The sequence below is a fragment of the Schistosoma haematobium genome, chromosome 4 (genome assembly GCF_000699445.3).
Source record: "Schistosoma haematobium chromosome 4, whole genome shotgun sequence".
Classification (NCBI taxonomy): Eukaryota; Metazoa; Platyhelminthes; class Trematoda; order Strigeidida; family Schistosomatidae; genus Schistosoma; species Schistosoma haematobium.
The window spans coordinates 37,331,863-37,353,705 of NC_067199.1; the positions used below are offsets into that span (position 1 = coordinate 37,331,863).

The 21,843-nt window shown below is 34.3% G+C and overlaps 1 protein-coding gene across 1 annotated transcript in view; it reads right to left on the reverse strand.

The window, feature by feature from the left end:
• The window catches only part of MS3_00010963 (uncharacterized protein), a 33,332-nt gene that overhangs the window by 7,081 nt on the left and 4,408 nt on the right, over nucleotides 1-21,843 (reverse strand). Inside the window, exons 8-21 of the mRNA XM_051219377.1 lie at nucleotides 21,739-21,833; nucleotides 19,918-19,959; nucleotides 18,512-18,567; nucleotides 17,192-17,313; nucleotides 15,603-15,727; nucleotides 14,216-14,575; nucleotides 12,777-12,849; nucleotides 9,850-9,891; nucleotides 9,100-9,325; nucleotides 6,845-6,916; nucleotides 6,664-6,761; nucleotides 4,652-4,818; nucleotides 3,073-3,138; nucleotides 866-1,302 (exon numbers count right to left, since the gene is read on the reverse strand). Of these exons, the coding sequence (XP_051066906.1) occupies nucleotides 866-1,302; nucleotides 3,073-3,138; nucleotides 4,652-4,818; nucleotides 6,664-6,761; nucleotides 6,845-6,916; nucleotides 9,100-9,325; nucleotides 9,850-9,891; nucleotides 12,777-12,849; nucleotides 14,216-14,575; nucleotides 15,603-15,727; nucleotides 17,192-17,313; nucleotides 18,512-18,567; nucleotides 19,918-19,959; nucleotides 21,739-21,833 (1,981 nt within the window). The remainder of the gene's footprint in view (nucleotides 1-865; nucleotides 1,303-3,072; nucleotides 3,139-4,651; nucleotides 4,819-6,663; nucleotides 6,762-6,844; nucleotides 6,917-9,099; nucleotides 9,326-9,849; nucleotides 9,892-12,776; nucleotides 12,850-14,215; nucleotides 14,576-15,602; nucleotides 15,728-17,191; nucleotides 17,314-18,511; nucleotides 18,568-19,917; nucleotides 19,960-21,738; nucleotides 21,834-21,843) is intronic.

Sequence of the window (21,843 nt, forward strand, 5' to 3'; positions counted from 1 at the left end):
ATATTGGCACAAGGAAGCACCAAATATATATGCGCCACATTTCGTCGTTTGATTTGTGTGCTCAAACCGAAGCAGGTGGTTTTCTTAGGGGGCCACACCCCGAGCCTTTGACCTAGAGGTCTAATCCACAAGGCAGTGGAACAACGTCAAGAGATGTAGTCCCAGAGTAGCTGGTGATCGACAATGGGTTCATATACCATTTGTTCATCAGAATCCTGGAGCCTATGCGCACCATTGGCTTAAAATCAGGATTTTTCGGATCCACCATAACCACCAACCCGGTTAAAGTTCTGAACATTCGCTTTTCGTTCTCTCAATTTCGTAAACAACACCCCCGCCGCGAGAAGGCAGTGACTAGGACTTCCCTAGCAGTGGTTGTATGCACGTGGCCATGCAAGAGCATTTCGAGGGGGAGAGCTGACTCTCGCCAACCTTGGCCTTACCAGGGCATTTGATAATGATACCTATTAAAAGTGTATTCCTATTACTTAAAAAACTGAGATTTGTGAAAAGTTGTAAAATGACTAATTCACACTTATAATCCACGAAAATTGAAATCCAAACATTTTTAATAGTCTAAATTCTAGACAACTAGTAACATTGTAAACGAACATTCATTATTGTTATAACTATTATATAGAATAGATGGAATTTAGCTAGCAGTGGAATCCAGAGCACACATTTCGTACCGTTTAGAACTCATCAGCTGGATGTATTTGCATCCCAGAGTTGATGTTCATTTTGGGATAATCCAAATCACTACAAATTAAATTATTATTATTATAGAATGACATAAAAGCATTAAGTGAGTAACAATCAGTGTTATTCATACTTTTCTCAGCGTTTCTCATAACTCGACACTTACCATTGAACCCAATTAGCTATTTTAAGCCCACCAAGTTTAATAATCATAGGTTGTTGATCACTAGTACCCGCTCCAGACGAATAACCACGGCCTGCATATCCTCCTCCTCCTCCTAAAGGTATGGACAATTTCTTATCAACAGTTGATGACCGTACACCATTTAACACAATTTGTACATGACGTGAATTATTCACATTATTATTATTATCGTTCATATCAGTTCGTTTTTCGTTGTTTACCATTGAATAGTTATCATTTAATGATAACTGACAAGCGTGTAAACCAACAATTGCAGCCGATTGAACATCACCAGTTGTATCAACATAATTTTGTATTAGGTTAATAAAATCATTTGAACAGAGACCAGTTAGTAGAATCGACTCTAACTGTCCACGTTGAACCATAGAATTACAAGTTGAACGTAAGAAGACAAGAAGCTAGGTGTGTGCATGTTCATCAAACGAAAGATTAAAAAAAGTGTTATTAATAAATTAGAGAGGAAAGTGAAAAGCATGATAATTTTTATGTGTAAAAGCTTTTTCACAATCAGGTCGAAATATGTTTAACTTTTTCACTGAAGAAAACCATAGACATAAGACGTATCTATGGCTTAAATGTGTAGCGATCAATGTCATATACTTCAAATCCTCCTTAGTGTTGACCAAACTCTATCGACCAAGTTACGGCATAGCCACTAGTCTAATTGACTTGACAACGGATGTACTATACTGAGATCGTAAGTAGTCTGGTTGGGAGTAGATAACTAGATACCATGGATCTAGGTTTCGTACCATTTGGCACTCGTCAGAAAGGTATACCTGTGATTTTTCATGAACTGATTCTCCCAGACAGATTTGATACACTTCCAATCAGCTTCACAGTCAGAAACGTTTTTGCTGAGCTATTCAGGTGGCGACTAACGTTCTGTAGGATTGAGATGTACTTACAATTGGTTGATCACTAATTAGTGACCAATGTTATGTATGTCAAGTACTTTCTAGTGTTAATCAATTTCTATGTATATAAAGAACTATAAACTGATTAGTCGGAAAATGTATACATAAGGGGTTTCTTACTTATACGACTTATTTAATCAACAGTGGAAATAAGTAAATGCTATCCTGATTGCAGGTTAAATCTTTTGATGAATCGACAGGGAAGGCATGATAAAAAATTTGCAAATTATGTTAATCAACATTACTCCAGAGATGGAACAATGATTAAGGTATTGAACAGATATAAAAAATATATATGTATTCGTTCAAGTTACCATACCATAACATTATCAATACAAATGTCATAGAAGTAGTAGTAGTAACAGTATCAGTTGTAGTAGAAAGGATTAAACAGAGACAATAAAATTCGAGAATTGTGAATTTGAAGAATAAATGACATAAAATAATTCTATATCTCGAAATATACAGGACGACAAAGAGTGAATAGATCCAGCCATAGCGATTGATTTTGAGCTATATCACCCGACGATGCTAACCATTGGTTATGATAATCACATCAACCACAAATAAATAGTCTGTTTCTGCCTATACGGCTCAGTACAACATTCAACGACTTCTTAGACATGTTGTTTAGAAGTGTTTCTTCAACAGCCTACAGATTTTCTCCAACTTACACCTATAACAGTAGAAAACGTGCATCGAGGTAGGCGATGTTTGGATACATGCAATACATATTTCAATCACTTTAGTCAGTGAATATTTACTGGCTTATCGATCGATTTACCGTCTCTGTCTAGTCCTTTTTATCTAATCTACTTAGTCCTTTGGCCCAACACATTCGAACAATGCTTCAGTGACACATAAAACCAAATACCAATAACCCTCGGATATTCTGTATTTTGACAGACAAACAGTAAAACATAGCAAATTGTTGTATGATATACGTGCTCCTCGGTTAGCAATTAGATGAACATGTCGCCTACGGTACAGGTGATGCGAACTGACGAAAATTAAGTCAGCTTTTTGAATCCGTGAAGAGATTTCTCCAAACATCAACCAACCAAGGCTGGTGAAACATTCAAAGTAAGTGAAGCGATCGATGTGCATAGTTATTTCATACTCCATCATTAGTTTAGGCGTTGACACAAAGCACTCCTGAAGCAACATTTTACATTTACAGGAAGAAATTTGAAATATTCTTTTAGTGAACACAGTGAAAACAGTAATATTCGTTATGGAGATTGGACTTACATCATCATCGTTTAGATATAAACAGGCACATGCGACTCGGTCAATAAGACATAGGGCATCGTCATTCTACAGAGAAACAAAAAAAAACCGAAAAGTTAATTTGTATTCGTACTCAACACGCATAATGTTGATGACAGAAATTCGCGGTACAAACAGAATGATAGCTCATTTAAATTGGCAAATATTTACACGACGGTTCTTAGACATGATAATCAATCATCCGTAAATACTATCAATAAAAATTCAACTACTGATTGTATTCTTTGTCATAAACATATTAACAGTATTAGTTAAATATCACAAATATAAATCAGTGCATGATATTCTTAATTACTCATGTCTTTCGGTAATATACCTAATTAGATCCTCAAGTTTCATTTGTATTGATTGTTTGAATCTTCCTATTGATGTCTAAAATTGTAATTAACCAGTCTCTTTAGAAATATATGCAAACTTAGGAGGATTGACTCAATATTGTGATTAAGTCAAAAGAGTTATAGGCAGAATTGGACGGTGACTAGCTGTGGAACCCAGGATGCGCGTTCCATCCACTTTGGGACGCGTCAGTTGGATGATAGAGTGCAGTCACATTTTGGATGGATAACGACTTGTTTTTTTACTGATAAATCTTTTCACTCAACACTCGATCCGATTTACTAGCTGCTTCTAATAATCCCAGACTAAATCTGTACAACTTGAACACAAGAGAAAAAGAGAGAAGTACCAAAAGAACACTTTACTTCAAGGTTAATTTATGTAGAGAAAAACGAGGGTATTTATAGCATTACAGACAACCTTGGGCCTCTGGAACATACTAAATATGGTGGCACCATGCATAAAAATCTAATCAGAAACGTGACATGTAACTCTTCAATTTCTAGTTGTTTCTAAGACGTTTCTATTACACGCCGATTGAGTAGAATAGTTCCCAGTGTTTTCTAGACCACCATGGACTTCTCTGAATACTTAGAAAATCCCAGCAGTTACCAAATTTGGTTTATTTCCACAAGCGTATAGAAGATCGAGGTCATTTGTAACCCTATAACTTAACCATGAAGTAAAGCCGGATTCCCACGTTGCGCCTTTTCTATACAATATGGTTCAAGCGCAAGAGTAGTCCGGGAATATAGAAAGCGGCCAGCCAGTCAGTAGCAAGAGTTCAAATAGAAAATATATCAAAACAGAATAGTTCTAGTCATATAATTAGAATGTCCGACAAGTATTATCGTATTCATATAAACGAGAGTTCAAAATATGGAATAATAATGGCAGTAATAATAGTAAGTAATGTTTCTTATCTTTCTTTATATATAAATTATAAGATAGTCAGCATAATACGGTAGAATACCTACGATTTTGTATTGTACACATGAAATGCAACTATATCTAGAGGCTGTAACTGTCTATTACCTGATCTCGTACTCTGGAATGACAGAATTTCATAAAGACGAAATTAAAGGTGTACATCAATGTGTTACAGATGTCCCTCTAAAAACACAGATCGGACACTAGGACTACAGACTACAAAAAAATGGTAAAAACAAAGAATGGTAGCACACACTACAAAAGGAAAACATACCAATATTGATTGAAAATCACCACCTTGTCGACTTAAGAATACAAACATAACACGTAAGTAAGGGTTTTGCAAGTGTTTAATTAAGTTGGCACATGTTGTTCGCCATAATTCATTTCTTGTATCTGTGTAACCAGCTAAAGCCAATGCGACTAGATCGATATCGGCATCTTTATTATTGATCGACCGACAAAGAAAAGAAATTAGCACATATTATTGTATGAGCAATGTAAAACAAGGACTAGAGTAAACAGACTATCATCATAAAGGGAGATATGTCAAATTATAGTCGAAAATCTGTTCCAATTCTAATTATAGTAGATGAATCCCATTTCGGACTAATCGATTGAATATACCAACACAATACAGTGTTAATATATACATTGAGAGTTGAACCTAGTCTCTTTTGCTTTAAAAGCCCAACGCGTCATCCACTGAGCTAGTGAGTTCAGATAGCCACTGAAACTGATCAAAACTCAATCTTGAAGATCAATGAGATAACTTAAACCCTTACTAACTATGGCCCAAGTAAATTTAGACTTTCTTTAAAAGTTATTTGTATACATGTAAGACTAATATGATAGTCACCACATTCCGCAGATATGAAAGATGACTAAGTCCAGCTAGACAGAAAGATAAAACTTACAACTTTCTCAAGGAGCTATCTTTTTATATAAAGAAATCATATTGGCGACTGATATGCTAACTTTAGTGCAGCCATTAGCGGAAAATCAATCATCCCAACACTATCCATACTCTTGAATCCACATTATAGAGAAACAAGTACCCTGTTGACTGTGAACCATACCGTTCTCATAAATCTCATTTTGTACACTAGTTAATCTGTGAATAACCAGTATCGCTCTCAGCCAACTTTTAACTACGGTCCATACCTCCACAAGTACTTTCGAGCAAAACCTCCTCTCACGATTGAGGAGCGTTTCTAAAAAAGCCATTTTGCGGCTTGCTAAACAGACAAATATCACTCCATGTGTTCAGTCAATAACTAAACAAATTTGAATTTAGTTGTTTGTATTTCACTGAATACCAAAATTCAAACAGTGACATTGTTAAGTTTTAAGACCAACTGCAGTTATTTCCAATGACGAAAGATTACGATTCCTCTAATACGAACTCGATAGACAGTAAGACTGGTCCACAACAATTTAACAATAATTAATATAATTAAACAACCAATCAAGTAATAGCGAAAGTCATAGAGGAAATGTGAATTGGAAAAATGTTGTTGCTATTATCCTTCCTCTAAAGAACTAACAATTATTGACAAAAAACTAGATAATCTGAAATATTTTTGACAGAAGCATGTTATTGTGTTCATACATGTCATTGTAAATCTTATTTTGGAAGTGTACTTTAATTAGAAGATTCATTATATGAGAAATGTAGTTAAGAGGTTGAGCGTTCGCGAGCGAGACCTAAGGTTCTGAGTTTGATTCTTGGATGTGGGATCGTGTATTCACAATCTTTAGAAGTCTCATACTAGGACGGAACGGTCATCCAGTGCTTCCAGGTTTTCAATGGTTATCTAATCTCGATTGGTTCATGATTTCAATGAAACATATGAGATATGTTTGTTAGTATTGAAGCAAAGATATTTTTCATTATTATTACCCAATGTACCATGTTATCTTATTATCATTTTATATTCTATCAAAAAGGCATCTATCGAAATTCAGGTTCATTAAAATCTTCGTAGTGGTATAAAATGCTACTGCAGTGAATTTGTAAATATCTTTCGTACATACACACACACGCGAACATAAACAGTACCTATTTGATTCCATTTTTTAATTTAAGCAGAAAGTTAATGAGTTGAAGTTATAAAAATGTATTTCGTATGACAAATGAAAACAAACAAGTAAACAGTCCAAAATAAACTTAACTATGAGCTATTGAAATACCTACAGAGTACTAAACAATCATGAAGGTTTATGATGTCTACACTATCAAAATAGTTTATATGCTATAACCGAAAATAGAAGGATGGAATTTACCTGATGAAGCTCGATTTAGAAAACTTAACGCCCAATCAAATTTCAAATTAATTAAAGCCATTGCAGCTGCTCGTTCATATTGTCCTTCAGAGCATAAACTGAAGAAAAAAGAATGTGAATATCAAAGCGAAAAACAAAATAAACTCCAACACGGAAACATAGAACAATATGAGAGACTAACCTTTCGAATACAGGACGCTGAACAACGTCTGTATCATCAAGTGGCCACATACAAAAACGTAAAACACGTGATCTATAAAAAAGAAAATCGAATCGCGATTTCGAGAATACGTAAATTGAAAAAGAGAGAAGTAAGAGACAAAAAGAATGGTGTTTATTAAAAACAACTTTTACATTAAAATGATGAAAACGCAAAGGACATAGTACATAACTCAATTGAATCTCAGATACATAAATTCAGTGAAGAAAGTCCTGTGTACGTGACACAAATCTGCGCTAATCATGAAATGAGATATTTTTGTCAGTTTAGACATGCAACTTCAACCTGTGGGTTACACACTTGAATCTAGGCTGTCAGCATCAACATGCGACCTGAAACAAATGTGCATCGGTTCAAGTTGTAATGTAAGTAAATTGATGTTTCAAAATCTGATGAAGAGTACGTATTTGATCTACATATCAATGTCCACGTCTGAAATCAGTCAGACTTTCGTGAGTTTGGCTATTATGAGTTCTAACCACTCATCAGGTGACTATGGGTAGTGGTATTTTAAAAATTACTAGTCAGATTAATTTTTATGTATTTTTCACGAGAGTTTGTTCTTTTTTATAAACTGACACAATTAGTGAGTGACCAGTTTTACGAGATTACATCTACCAACCAGACCTCAATCAGTCTAGTTATTAAAACTTGTCCGCTGTCCTTAAGGATCTCTGGGAACAACTTATTTCACTGACTTTAAACTATAGCCTCTTCAGCCATACTGAACATTTGAGTCACGATTTTCATTTCTTATCCAGACTGTTCGTGAGAAAATAAAGAGTAGGTATGGGGATGGAGGAATTGTACCTCTCATTGTCTCAGTTACCTTATTTGAAGGTAGGTTTTGTTTCCTCTCCTTTGAGAGATAGGTTTTCCGAATATATGACTTCTTAACATGTCTTTCCAATCAGTTTAAAAAGTTGGCTGGTTATAAAACCCACTACCACTTAAATTGGTAATATTACTAAGGTATACAAATAATAATGGTTCAAAGCAGGGTAAACAAATCCGTGCTTAATTTATACAGAAAGTAAGACTAAGTGCGTGGTATCAAGTTTATTGAGTCGATAAGAATAATTGATTAAACACTTCTAATGGTATATCCTATAGCCAATCCCAACGATGCAGCTATATCCAATTTAAATTTTTTCACCTGAATCTTAAAGAATGCGTTTCGTTAACTTGACTATTTTAATTGTGTTTTACTGAGCTATGAATGACACCGTTCCATTTCTGTTAATGTCATGAATTTTTATCATATGATTCAGTACAATTTTGAAGCAAGTTGTATGCCTTTGTAGTTATCAACTAATAACTGTTTGGTTTGACTATTACTTTTGAGTTTCTGAATATAACCAACATCACGAAACACTGCTACAAAATCATTTAGTCATTAACAATGTAGAAACTAACATAGACATCCATTGGCCTTAAGCTATCAAAATCCAAATAAAATATAATGACAAATAAACAAGTTGAAAATCGAAAGAATGTCACTCGAACAGTGTGGATGACAGTAGAAACTTGAAATAAAGTAAATCGTTCAAAAAGGACAATATGTGACTTCTCAGTGGTGAGGGTCTACGACACTAACAGCGACCAAACCCAGAATCTTTAGGGTTTCGCGGCGGACACTTAACCTTTAGACCACTGTGGTGAGATCCAACGATTAACAAATCTAGCTTCAATCAATTCGCGATGCTGCACAACTATTTTCCATTGTTCTCAGTGAGTAACTGATCATTAGTGATTAGTTTCGAGAGGAAATTCCCAGACTCGTAATGGGAAGCTGCAACTTGTACAGTTTAACCGTGTCGAAAATGAGGCAGTAACCCACTAAAGACAATCAAAGATGATCATACAACATCACGAATAGATTAGAATTAGACATGTAAACCATTGGATGCTTGCTAAGTAATCTAAAAGTTAAGCGCTCACAATGAGATCTGCGGGATTGACTTGCAACAAGATCGTGTATATTCAACTACGAGGAATCTTATACTAGGACGAAACATTGACCTAATGTTTTATTTTGTTTTTATCAACGATATTCGATAATCCCAATAAAAATTTCATGCTAATAAACATAAAAATCACAAGGAAAATGTTTTCATAAATCAAAAAATTGGATTCAACTTAATTTACTAGAAGCATTAAGAGACTATTTTTTAAAAAAAACCACAAAAATATATGTGTATTTTTATCCATAATACCGTTCGGGACTCCGATATCGCGAAAATGGTAATTTCACATCTATTCCTTGCCATTCAACATGCATTAAAACTTCACTTGTTAATTTAGTACCAGATGATGACAAATTGTCGCATAAAAGTGAAATCACACCTGAACCTCTGAAAGGTACACGACGTTTCGAAGGAATGTTATCACTACCATTTCTCTGATTTGATGTATAGTTTGACTGTGATGAATCCACATCCACTGGAATAAAAAAGCCGACAGGAAAAGCCAGAAATTTTATGGAAACCGTTATTTTTAAACAGTAATAATACGTTACATTTAGTAGTGAACTGATACTCTACAGTTAACTAACTTATAAATCAGATGGTGTACAACTGGCAATTATCACAAAGAAACGTAACATTACTAATGTATTGAATAGTTTGCGTTGTTCCTGTTATTAACTTATTTACTAGGTGCGGATTCATGTACATGACTTTGGATTACACATTAAGTATGAAGTTTATTCGGTTCCCTAAATCAAAGTAAGTGGAGTGACGTCCGGACATGTTACTAAGTAGCTATAAGCTGAATATTTTAACTAAACAGTCATCATTCCACTGATTTAAATCAGCTTTACTTTGGACGTGATGAATCACATCGTTCTAGCACTGTAAGAAAAATAACGGACAATATCTAACTAGAATTAACAAGTTAATCCATAAATTTGATTCGCAACTTCAACTAGACATGAAATATATGACGAACTGAAGGAAATAACTTACAATGCCGTCGAATCAATGGATCGTCCATGTAATCATTAATGTCTAGAAAAAAGATAAACAGAAAGTAGAAAAATCTCTGAGAGAAACGTGTTGAACGACAAATGATGCAAACAAACATTTCGATATCGTATAGATCTGATCAGATTAACAATCAAATATATATGTTAATATGAGTGTTCATTCCTCTCATATATTTGTCGAAATCTTGGTTGATGGATTGGTATTTGAGGACGTCAAAAGTAATAATGGTTAAAGTTAGTTCTTAGACAACTACTGAGCCTCAGATTCGACAGAATTAAACCATACGGCTCAGAGTAATTCTAAGAGTTACTTTGGGATTGGCTACTTAGGTTGCATCTGTTGTAAATGAGCCGTGTACCACAAGAAAGATAAAATCACAGGGAATATACAGGTTTAAAAGTATTAGGGCCTCATCCTAATATTTTAACAATAAAAATCAGGATTCATATTGCGTGAATGACTGTAGCAGTGGTGACTTGTGTTCATATAGTCCGTTCAATCATTAAAACCACGGTCTGTTGTATTCTTAGCTTCGATTTTACCAAAAAGTGGCATTTCTAGAAGACTTTTTTTACCCAACATGAAGCGAACGGTAAACAATCTCTTCCATAAACTACATACCCATGATAGATGTCATTCGGTAACAACGGTTAAATAAGATGCTAGTACTTGATAGTCCGAAGCTCTATAAGTGATCAACAAGTATATTATCATTTGAATTAGCCAAGATACCAAATCCAGTGCAAAACATGATTTCCAGTAGCAGCTTATCCGAATTGTATTTGAAAATATCACTTTAACTCATTATAGTCGTTTCTGTTATTTTTAAGGCCGTTAATATGTAGTAGTTCCATCTGAGAAAGAATTAGACCCAACAGTCGGATCTTAAATGAATAGACAGTGAGTGACCTGGAAACTTGATTTCCTCCGACCCGCCGTGATATTTTATGACTGAATCAGTTCATGATAAAAAGTATATCGGCTGAAAAGATATTTATAACTATGCCAAATCTCAGATTATTTTCGTGTTAGGACCCGAGAAACATAATGAATGGTAACTTTGGGATTTATTGATGGACCAATACTAAACGTATATTTCTATTGTATAATTATTAAGTAACTAAACTATGCATATTCATATTCCTCTTATTATAAGCTTTATTTTGACCCATAAACTATTATTATACGTTTTACCATTCTTGAGTTATACCCAGGATATTAATTACTACCTCCCTCATTCACTGCCACATCCGGCTAATTCTTGTACGAATGTTGTTTCATATTTTTTATTGGTACTTTGTTGTTTGCTTGATTGGTATATAAACAGAGTATGTTTGAAATACATGATTCATATTGCAGAGGCTGAGAGTGGTGTTCTGGACTTAACTGGCTGGGCTAGGCGGAAAGCAGGAGCAATCAGGACTCTAGGCTGCTCGCACGTGTTTTACGTGTCTTTGGTCCGATCGATAATTCATTGCACATTAATCGCCGGTCACAAGTTATAACATTTCGTCTGGTATCTCATTCCCAAATCATATACAGAAATAAGTAGGTTTAGAGCGAAATAAAGATTTATATATATATATGCGAAGTTTAACAGTGGTTAACAACGGAATCCAGAACTCGTGTTTATTTCCAAAGTATTCCCTCAAAGTATTATACACTTAACCACTGGCTTGTACAACCGGGATGGATTTCAATTTATTTGTACGGGTTTATGTTTCCCTATTATTGAGGTTAAGGACTGCGATCGATTAGTCTTTTTTTTTGTCCCCATGTAATCATTGACACCGGAATGCAGGTAAATCCAGCTGACGAGCCCTAAATAAGATGAAGAGTAAGTCCTCAGCTCCACTACTAGATACTTAAAAACTTGCTTTAAAATGCTTGAAACTCAACAATAATATACAGGCAATCTGCTTACGATGCATATACATCAAAACTTTTACAAATGAAATGAATTTACTAACACTATCCACTTATTTCTAAATTGGATAGAACTTTTTAATTCGAATTAAATACAGTAGATTATTATTTAGCACTGTAAAAGCAGGTTACATTGTGATTTGATATTTCGAGCTAAAATACAGTATTCAGAAAAAACCTGTGATTAAACTAAACTAAACTAAACTGATAAATCATTCAACAAAGAGTAAGCCACTTATCAAGGTCATGGCATATAATATTGAAACACGATGATGATCATGTACGCATAAAGTTATGTAGAACGTCTTTAATGTTTAATAAGAGTGGGTTGTATCAAGTACTTTCGATCATTTTTCCGTTTGTTTAGTGAAATTGTTGAATATTACAGTGTGATTTTCATTTGAGAGTTCATTTTAACCCCAAACTTTCGATTTATATCTTATCATCTAATACATTAAGTTGTACCACATTGATTTATTCATAATAGACAGCTATGGATATTTCCAGATACTTGGAATGAAATCTTTTCAGGTAAATAAAAACTCAATATACACAGCTCATTCACAAAATAGATAATAACATGATCGAAAGTTCTAGATATAAACCACTTATTGAACACTGAAAAAGTTGTCAATAATCTCAGCCCATAGGATAGTTAATTTTATTGATAAATATGGTATTTATTACTAAAAGTTAAGGTTGGGAGGTACAGGTTTACAATAATTTGACTAAACATAAATCCTTATTCGAACCCCAGAAACCTTAACGGTTAAGAGACCGTAAACAACTCAGAAAAGTTCATTAGTCGGGTATAAGCAAACTGTACTTTATAAATTCTTTCATATTGCATCATAAAATCATTCATTCATAATTACTGTTTCTGACTGGCTGAGTAGAATTGAGAATTTCTTAATGTCGTTTTAAGGGTCGCATTTAAGTTCGTTGACATTCGATAATAAACTAAACTAAACTAAACTTACATTTTATCCATGTCCACATTGTTCGAAGTTGTACATCGTCTTTGACAATTTCAACATAAGTGGCACCCGTAATCTGTAGAAAAGGATGGGTAAGAAAACTTATCATTATTGCACAGAGTTAAGATATTGAAAACATTACTTTTACTCTATCTAATGTAGCTGCGGTAATAAGCTAAAATCTAGTAAGAAATATATTTCAACTTTAGTCCGATTACGATTCTGTAAGGTTACTACTTTACTGTTCATCTCACCGTTGACTATGATAGTATCAGCTCATAAAGTTAAGATGAGGTAGGAGGTGAAATGAAAGTATGCCAGATACCCTGGATTGACATGTTCTTCTTTTTGTGTCATCCAATCAACGATGTGGATAACAACAAAGTTTATGCATAATGAATATCACATTAGCAGAAACTCGGGATCTTATCACCTGAAACAACGTTGAGCTATTTATCACCAATCTAGTTATGATTGAGTTTGAAAAATGTTCAACGCTTATATTAACCTTTATTGATTTAAAATAAACGTGATACTCATAAGTCTAAAAAGTTCCTGAATTGATGAGATACAACGAAAGTTGGAGGTTGACAGTGCTAAATAATCTTCAAGTATAACAAAATAACTGGATAGTGAATATTGGAATGTCAGTTATTTTTAAATGATGTCTGTGTATGAAGTTCAACGTTAAACATCTTGACCGTAGGTGCTACACTAAAATGGCTTCAAGGTACGTAAATCATGACAATTTATAACGGCTAGAACACTAGTTCCTTTGTGTACTACCATGCTAACCAAGTTGGTTGAAGAGCGGTAAGACCAAAAGCGGCGGACTTATAGTTCGAGGACAGTCGTACTGTCTACTGCATCGAATATGACGATAGTACGCTTTACCATCAGACAACTAGCATCTTCGGCGATGCTGCCTTCTTACAACTGAAGGAGCATTTAGAGAAAGCTTGCCCTGAAAATAGTACACTTCACCCGTCAGACGCTGCCTGGCCTTTAAATTACGGAGCTAACATATTTAAGAAAGACTGAACTGAAGTCCGTGTATGGCCGGCCAAAAGCAGTTGCTCATTAGGCTCCATAATTACGCTCTTGAAATGGATACACAACAATTATAACCCAGTATCCTTTTCAGGTACTTTATGGAGAAGTATCCTTCCACAGTGTGGAGAAGCGAAGAGTGAAAACCCCCGTTATACCACAAGCAACACTAGAGATTACCTGGTTCACAACGAAACTCCATATTTATTACCTAATATTTTTTGCATTTGCATTATTAATCCACACTTTTTGCCCTTCAATCCTCTCATAAATCTTACCAGTACCAAGCATTTAAGTTCACGAATCTCAAAACAATGAGTTTAACGAGTACAGAAAAGATAACGTTATCATTTAAAGATATACTATGGTGAAAAAAAATTAACAATACTCACATCGAGTCCATAGCCTAGTTCAGCACGTTTTCGCATAACGACTGCAATATCCAACTCCATGCAACGCTTCAAGTGAACAAGAAGTGCTGTTTGTTTTTCATGGCAATACTTATTACCATTAATATTATCATTATGATAATCTTTGTTTTTAATATTCTGACAATTTGCAAGATATTGTGCATTTGAGAGACTATATGTAGTATTACCATTATTAACAGAATTCTCTGATCGTTTGTTTTCATTAACTGCATGTAAAAATTCCATTAGTGTTTGTAGATTACTGCTAACAATTCCTGTTAAATTGAATGCAGTCCAATCACGAGTATATGACCATACTAACGTTTGATTAGCTGACCATCCCTATTATTGCAACAACAACAAAAAATACCAAACACAATACAAACAAAAAGACAATAATTACGATGTATAGCATATGAAACAATGATTTACTAAACAATACTCATAGTGAAATGGGCAAAATGAAAAGAAAAAAAACTATTTCGAAATCCAATGTTTAATTAAAACAGGGAAATACAAAATCAATTTGAACTCGAAATAGAAACATGGTACCATGATTAGTATCAGTACACAATGAATTAGAAATTTCACTGATTGAAATCATGAGTTAATTGAAGCTAGACCACCATGGTAAACCTGGAAGCCCTGGACGGCCGTTTCGTCCTAGTATGAGATTCCTCAGCAGTGCGCATCCACGATCCCGCACCCCGCGAGATTCGAATCTAGGACCCATCAGTCTCGCACCAGGCGCTTAACCAACAAGACCAAAATCTCCACAAACCCTTTCTGAGAATTAGAAATTCACTCAATAAAAATAAACAAGTCAAAATAAGTATTTTAATGATAGTACAGATCTAAACTATTATAAATCACAATGTTAATGTGATTTTGCTAAACGAATTATCCATTGTTAAAACCAATAAGTAGAATGTTGACACAGTTTGATTGATTGATGTGTAGATAAATGATAGATGTACACAGAACCGATTTGTTGACTGACGGCCCTGAATAGGTTGCAATAATAATAATAATAATCACAATAGTAATGGTGATAATAATAATACCACTAGTCAAAAGAATAGATTTTTCTCTAGTAATATGATTACATACAAAGTATTTTGTACAATTGTGATAAGTGATTGGAGGAAATCAATTTATAGGTCATACTTACATTCTAACCAGTTAAGCTTTGATTGTTAAGTCAAATTACTGGGGAAGATATCATGAATATAAGAAAATCGCTAAGGTGAAACAAATGTTATTTATACAAAGTAATGAAACAATACTATAGATTTTAGATTTAAGGCACAATAAAAATTATATGAAAAAGAACTAAAAGATAACTGTTTACACACGACAAAATACTTACAATGGCTGGACGTTCAACAAGTTGAGCTACATTTAAACAGCCATCACGATTCAAAGTTAGTAGACAGTTTATATTTGATGGATGCCAACTGAATGCCACCAGGTTAACATTTGATCGACTGGACGCTAAAAGATGAATAAGAAATAAAACAAATAAGCCTAAAAAAACTGCACATTGTCTATTAGGAAAGAAATCTTTTATGGAGAAAATCTACTGTCGATAATCTATCATAGAAAACTAAATCACAATTTATAGACAATGTCGACATATTAGCCAAAGTAGATTCCAGACATTAGAGATAAGATTAATGAAATCGTTTGAACATCAAAAACCGGAAAGGAAGTTCCCTAATAACCTAAAACGGTATGTCCGCGATTTCCTCAGTGTTAGATCAAATATGGTGCAATTTTTAGGCTTTATTGAATGGCACTAAATTCTGTTACCACGAGCACCAACTAAATGTGGACGTGAAGTTTGAAAATTTATTTTCACAAACAACGAACTTTGCCTTGAAGTCAGTCGAGGAACTTACTGGGTTTAAAACCACTTCGGTTGACAGTTGCCAACAATACAAGAATGATGAATATGCCATGAAATCTCCGCTTACTAAACAAGACCGAGATGCTTTACATAAGCTTAGAGAAGACAACACACTGATCGTAAGCAAGCCGAACAAAGGATGAGGACTAGTTCTAATGAACAAAACAGATTATATCGATAAAATGTAGTCAGTTTTGAATGATTCAATTAAATTTCCAAAACTCAGCAACGTTAAGGACATGAATATGAAAGCAGAGAAACTACTGACTGATTCGCTTAAATAATTACTAGTAAGTAATAGAACCAGTGGCTATATAATAAAATTATAACCTATCAATGATGAGAAACACCTCTCTGTTGGTTGAAAATATCTGAATTTGATCAATGAATAATTCTAATCAACAATGTGTATTTGTATGGTTTGTTTTACACGTCCTTTGACCTATCACCATATAACGTCTTTAGGGCTTCCTGCTTTTTCATTGTGAAACAGATATATTTGAAGAATATCAAAATAACCTCTTAATAGAAGCGCATCACATACGTATGAATTGTAGATATCAAAGTACTAAAATGAATATTTTACCAGTGCTGAATCACTTTGAGTTTGATGACATAAAACAAATACATAAACTAGGATAGTGGCTAGAAGTGGAATACGGGACGCGCGTCTCGTCTTATTTGGGACTCTTCAGCTGCATATACTTGCGTCCCAGGGTTGATGTTCACTCCGGGGTTCGAACCCAGAACCGTTCGCTTCAAACGCCCTCAAGTTATCCGATTAGCTACTTAGCCCTGATAGTCACTAGCTTGTGCTAGCCACCAACCTCCTTTCCTTGTAATGCTTGTGACTTAAGGCAATATCGAGGCAATCAGTACAGGATGCACATATGCCAATAAGACACTGATCAATTGTAATCCTAAACATAAATAGGAAGATTCAATCAAACAATATAAAAGAATTAAATACATAAACTATTTATATGTGAGTGGAGTATGATAATATTCAATATTCCCTAGAAATCTAAGGAAGAAAAAAAGATACTTACGAAATAGTAATCTTTCTAACGGGATCTGTTCAGGTTCTTCTATAGACTGACAAAACATAGGGTATGTGTCGTACAATTTAACTGTACTAGAATCTGTTACCAGAACTCCTAGCCAAGCTTCTCTAGAATGTAAAAAAGGAAACTGAGTGTACGCATATGATGTAGTTGAAAGTAATTTATAATACACTGCCTTTGAGCTTATTGGACTTAACAATAATAATATCAATCACAAATCGAAGAACGCCCCCAAATCCCCTGATATGATCGAGGGTGGGGAGAGTTCGCTCTGCCTCTCCAGATGCTCTCACATGGCGACGCGTATACAGTCACTGTCGGGGAAGTCCTATTCATTGACTTCTCGAAGCTGGATTGTCGTTTACGGAGTTGAGAGAACGAAATGCAAATGTCTGCAGCTTCAACCAGGTTGGTGGATACAGAGGATCCACTTAGGGGAGTTGGAAAACCCTGATTTCAAACCAAGGGTGCACATAGGCTCCGGGATCCTGGAGGGACAAATAGCGTATGAACTCATTGTTGGTCATCGGTTGCCATGGGACTGTATCTCCTCACATTGCTCCACTGTCTTATGAATTAGACCCTTAAGTCAAACGGTTCGGGTATGGATCCTTAAGAAAATCAACTACTTCAGTTTGGGTGCCTGGGCCATATTCCAGTCGATACACAAATCAAATGATTTGTGTGGCGCATATATATTTGGTAACTCCTCATACCAATGTTTAGGTGCTTAAATGAATTAAATGGATAGATTTATTAAGCTCTTTGATTAACTTACTTAATAGATATTGTTAACTGGTTTTATAAAGCACCTTACAAAATGCACATTAATTGCACTGAAATGACTTGAAAATCCTGTTAACACAAGCTTAATAGTGAACATTAAAAACCTACTCACTCAGTATTGTCTTATCTTTTATCAAAAGCTTATAATTTTTCATGTTTCCAATTAAAAGTTGAGAAGCTCTGAAGATACATTTATTCTCTATATGCCCCTCAGTCAGTAACAACGTAGAACTTCGTACGCACGTACATCAGTTCGAGTTGCCACACCACATTAGCACAGAGATGCAGTTGTCGATTCAAATCCCGCAGTGTTATAAACTTTAACCAATATACACTCGTACTGTCATGTCATGGTAACAATGATTGATTGATTCAGAAGTATGACAATAATCAAGTTTCATACTGTTTGAGTTTTTTGAGCATAGTACTTTGTGCATTTCTTTACATGTTCACATTGTTATATACAAATAAATTTTTTGACATTTTCAACAAGTTATATGTACGATTAAATTTTTTTACCTTAAAGGACTCCACTTGATTTGTAGAACATCACCAGACTCCATAAATGTATAAACCTAAGGGTGTTTTTTTCCCAGTAATTATAAGAAAATGAAATATCATCAGTATCTGGTTGAGTTTGTTTGAAATATGAATGATTTATTTCATAACTTGATATATGAATCATGACAAATCAAGACTATGACATATACATCTGTAGATACCACTACCAAGAGTAGGTTTGATAATTTCAAATAAACTATGCACTAAATAGATTGTTTATGATAATAAACATACAACTGAATTTATAGCGTTACGCTGTCATGAAACATTAGAAATTCAATTTTCTATTCATTGAGATATTATAAAAATATCTGATTATCATAACTCCGCCTGTAGCCCTTCTAGAGTTACTGCCGGTCCCAAGCCCGGGTAAAGGAAGAGGGTTGGGCATTGGGTTAGCGACCACATCCTGTAGAAAACCAACTCACTAAAAAAACACTAAACAGACTAGTGGGTAGCCTATGCTCCTCCATGAGGAGTAACAGGCGTAAGTAAGTAAGTAAGTAAGTAATTTGGTTATCATAAGCATATAACACTATAATTAAATTCAAAAACCTATTTCTGATAATAATCAAGGAAACCAAATGTGCATTTTAGTGTGAATAAAACAGTTTAATTATGCTCCTCTCACTCAAACCATTGGTTCGTGAAAACACATTCGAAAGTTTAACATCACTAAAAGTACCAATTGTTAAATATGGTTGCAAAATCCAAAACAATGTAAATTTCCTGAATTATAACACTGCCAATTGAATACTTTAGCACTCCACTGATAACAATGTTAATTCCTCCGACAACTATGTATTCAAATGATTATGTTTTAATTTTTTAAAGACTAATACATTCACTATATAAGTTTCCTAAACAGAATTCTATGTATCTATGTAGGGGTAATAAAGAAACATATAAGTTTCTAATATGATTGTAAACGGTAAATCTACTGGCTTGTATGAAATCTAGGTTTTAATTAGGCTTTAAAAAAAAAGCTGAAGGTTGACTATTCATTTTAAAGTTGCATATATTGAAGTCTATTGGCAGGAATTTAAGTTGGATATTCCTAGGATATTTCAAAATGATTGTTGATAATAGAAAACCATAATGTAAAGAGTAAAGCACATTGTCATCATAGACAAGAAAATGTGACTTTTAACAAGTTGGAATTTCAAAAATATCCCGTAAGCCTTGTTCCAAAGAATTGATATTTTAGGATCAAAATGTGACCAGGAAAAAAAAAAGAATTTCCATTCAATGTTGATCTAACATTGATCGATTCATGATCTCAATTAAAAAACACAACAATCTCCAAAACCCTATACTGATAGTTTCTATACAATTATGACAGAAATAATTAAATACTAACTTACAGGCTTTTCTAAATTATCCAATCTCCATAATGAAACCTGACGCTGAAATTTGGAAATAAAAAATGTAAAGAGAAGTGCAATTTTTTAAGCAGAAAAAATATGATTTATGCAAAGTTTCTAGGGTAAGAATAATCAATCAGTTATTCCTATTAAAAAAAATTCCTTGACTTTTGAAAGCAGTGAGTTTATAAGCGTTCATGCAGTTGGATGACAAATTATTGGCGATTAATCAGAGTGCACTTTCGATAATTCAGATGTGCAACCTGAGGGACGAAGATTAACCTGACTTAAATCAATGTTTTAGCTAACTAGAAAAATTATCAGGTTAGTCTTAAAACATGATAATCTGATGATTGTCCAACTTTATTCAATATTCCCAAAGTTTTCTATCTATCTTTAATGATGGATACTATTCCACAAAAGTTGGTAATTTTAGCCCACAGTTTTCCTTCTTTTATTGTCAGTATTCACGGTTTAGCTTCACAAACAATAATTTTGCGTTGAATTTTTTTAAGATAAAATGATATATTTTCAGAAATGGGTATTGTGGATATCATAGTAATTTAAACAACAGGTCACGTACATTTGAGTTTGTTCACATTTAATTTGGTCAAGCCCTGTTGTTCAACGGACCGAGTCATTCGTACAATAACAACTTATCTATACCATTGTAGTATTATTGTTGTGCTTGTATGAATATGTATGCTTGAGCATTGTTTACCGCCTACGCATATATTCATTCTGCTAACTTTAATGTTATTAGCTTAATTGATTCATTCATTTTCCTATGTATATAAACATTTACATTTTAATCTTATTCATTCGACTCGCTCGCTTGCTTTTCGACACAACCCTATTATTCTTGGTTTGTGTACCTGTGGTTTTGGTGATCTGTGCGTGGTGCAATAATAAACGTGATCAACGCTTCGTATTTGTCTTCTGATTTATAGACCGTTGGGGGCGTTATCTAGTAACGGCTATCAGGACGAACAGTACACGAAGTTTGAGAATAATATCGAATACCGACCACAACATTTAGTAGTTGAGTTCATGAGTCAGTTGAAGCTAGGCCATCATGGAAAACCTGGAAGTGCTGGATGGCCGTTTCGTCCTAGTATGGGGACTCCTCAGCAGTGAGCATTCACAATCCCGCTCGCGAGCGCTTAACCTCTGGACCACTGAGCAGGCATCCAACGGTGTTAATGTCTAACTTCAACCAATCCGTGAAATTAAGCGACACATCCACCATTGCCTTCAGTGAGTTACTATCTCACAACAGACCCGGTTGAATTCCACTGGTCACTGCTTCTCACTAGAACTTCAGGATATACATCTTGAAGCCAGTCACTAGTGAGCATGATAATTATTATCAGAAAGAATTCAGCGAACAGTCGGCAAACTCCCTTAACAATCAGTGATTTAAAGAATTGATACAATGGTATTTTATTCGATATCCCACTTTTCTTCATTATTGATTGTAAACAATATAGGTATTTAAATCAAATATAAACAGAGGAAAACAATATTTGACAAAAGTTTTGATATATATATAATATTAGTAAAGATGTAAGTTTATTCAGGACGAATCTTCACAAAGATTCCTGATACGGGTGATCAATTCTAACAAACTTGAAAGTTCGTGCGGTGAAAAACTAGTCGACAACAAGTGCAGAGTTTGGATGTGAATCGTCAAGAGTACCAAACCGAATTTCACGATGGATATTTGAATGTAACCTAATGTTTTTAACATTAAAAACACACACAAGCGACATTTAAATAATGTGTCGTCAGAAAATTAAAGTAATGTATAGAAAAACCTACCTCACAGAATGAAGCGAAACGTTTACTGCATAAGGGATCAACTGTCAAACCATAGACTGCCCTAGTTGTAGTAATTTGACAAACTTTTGACGGATCTATCACAGG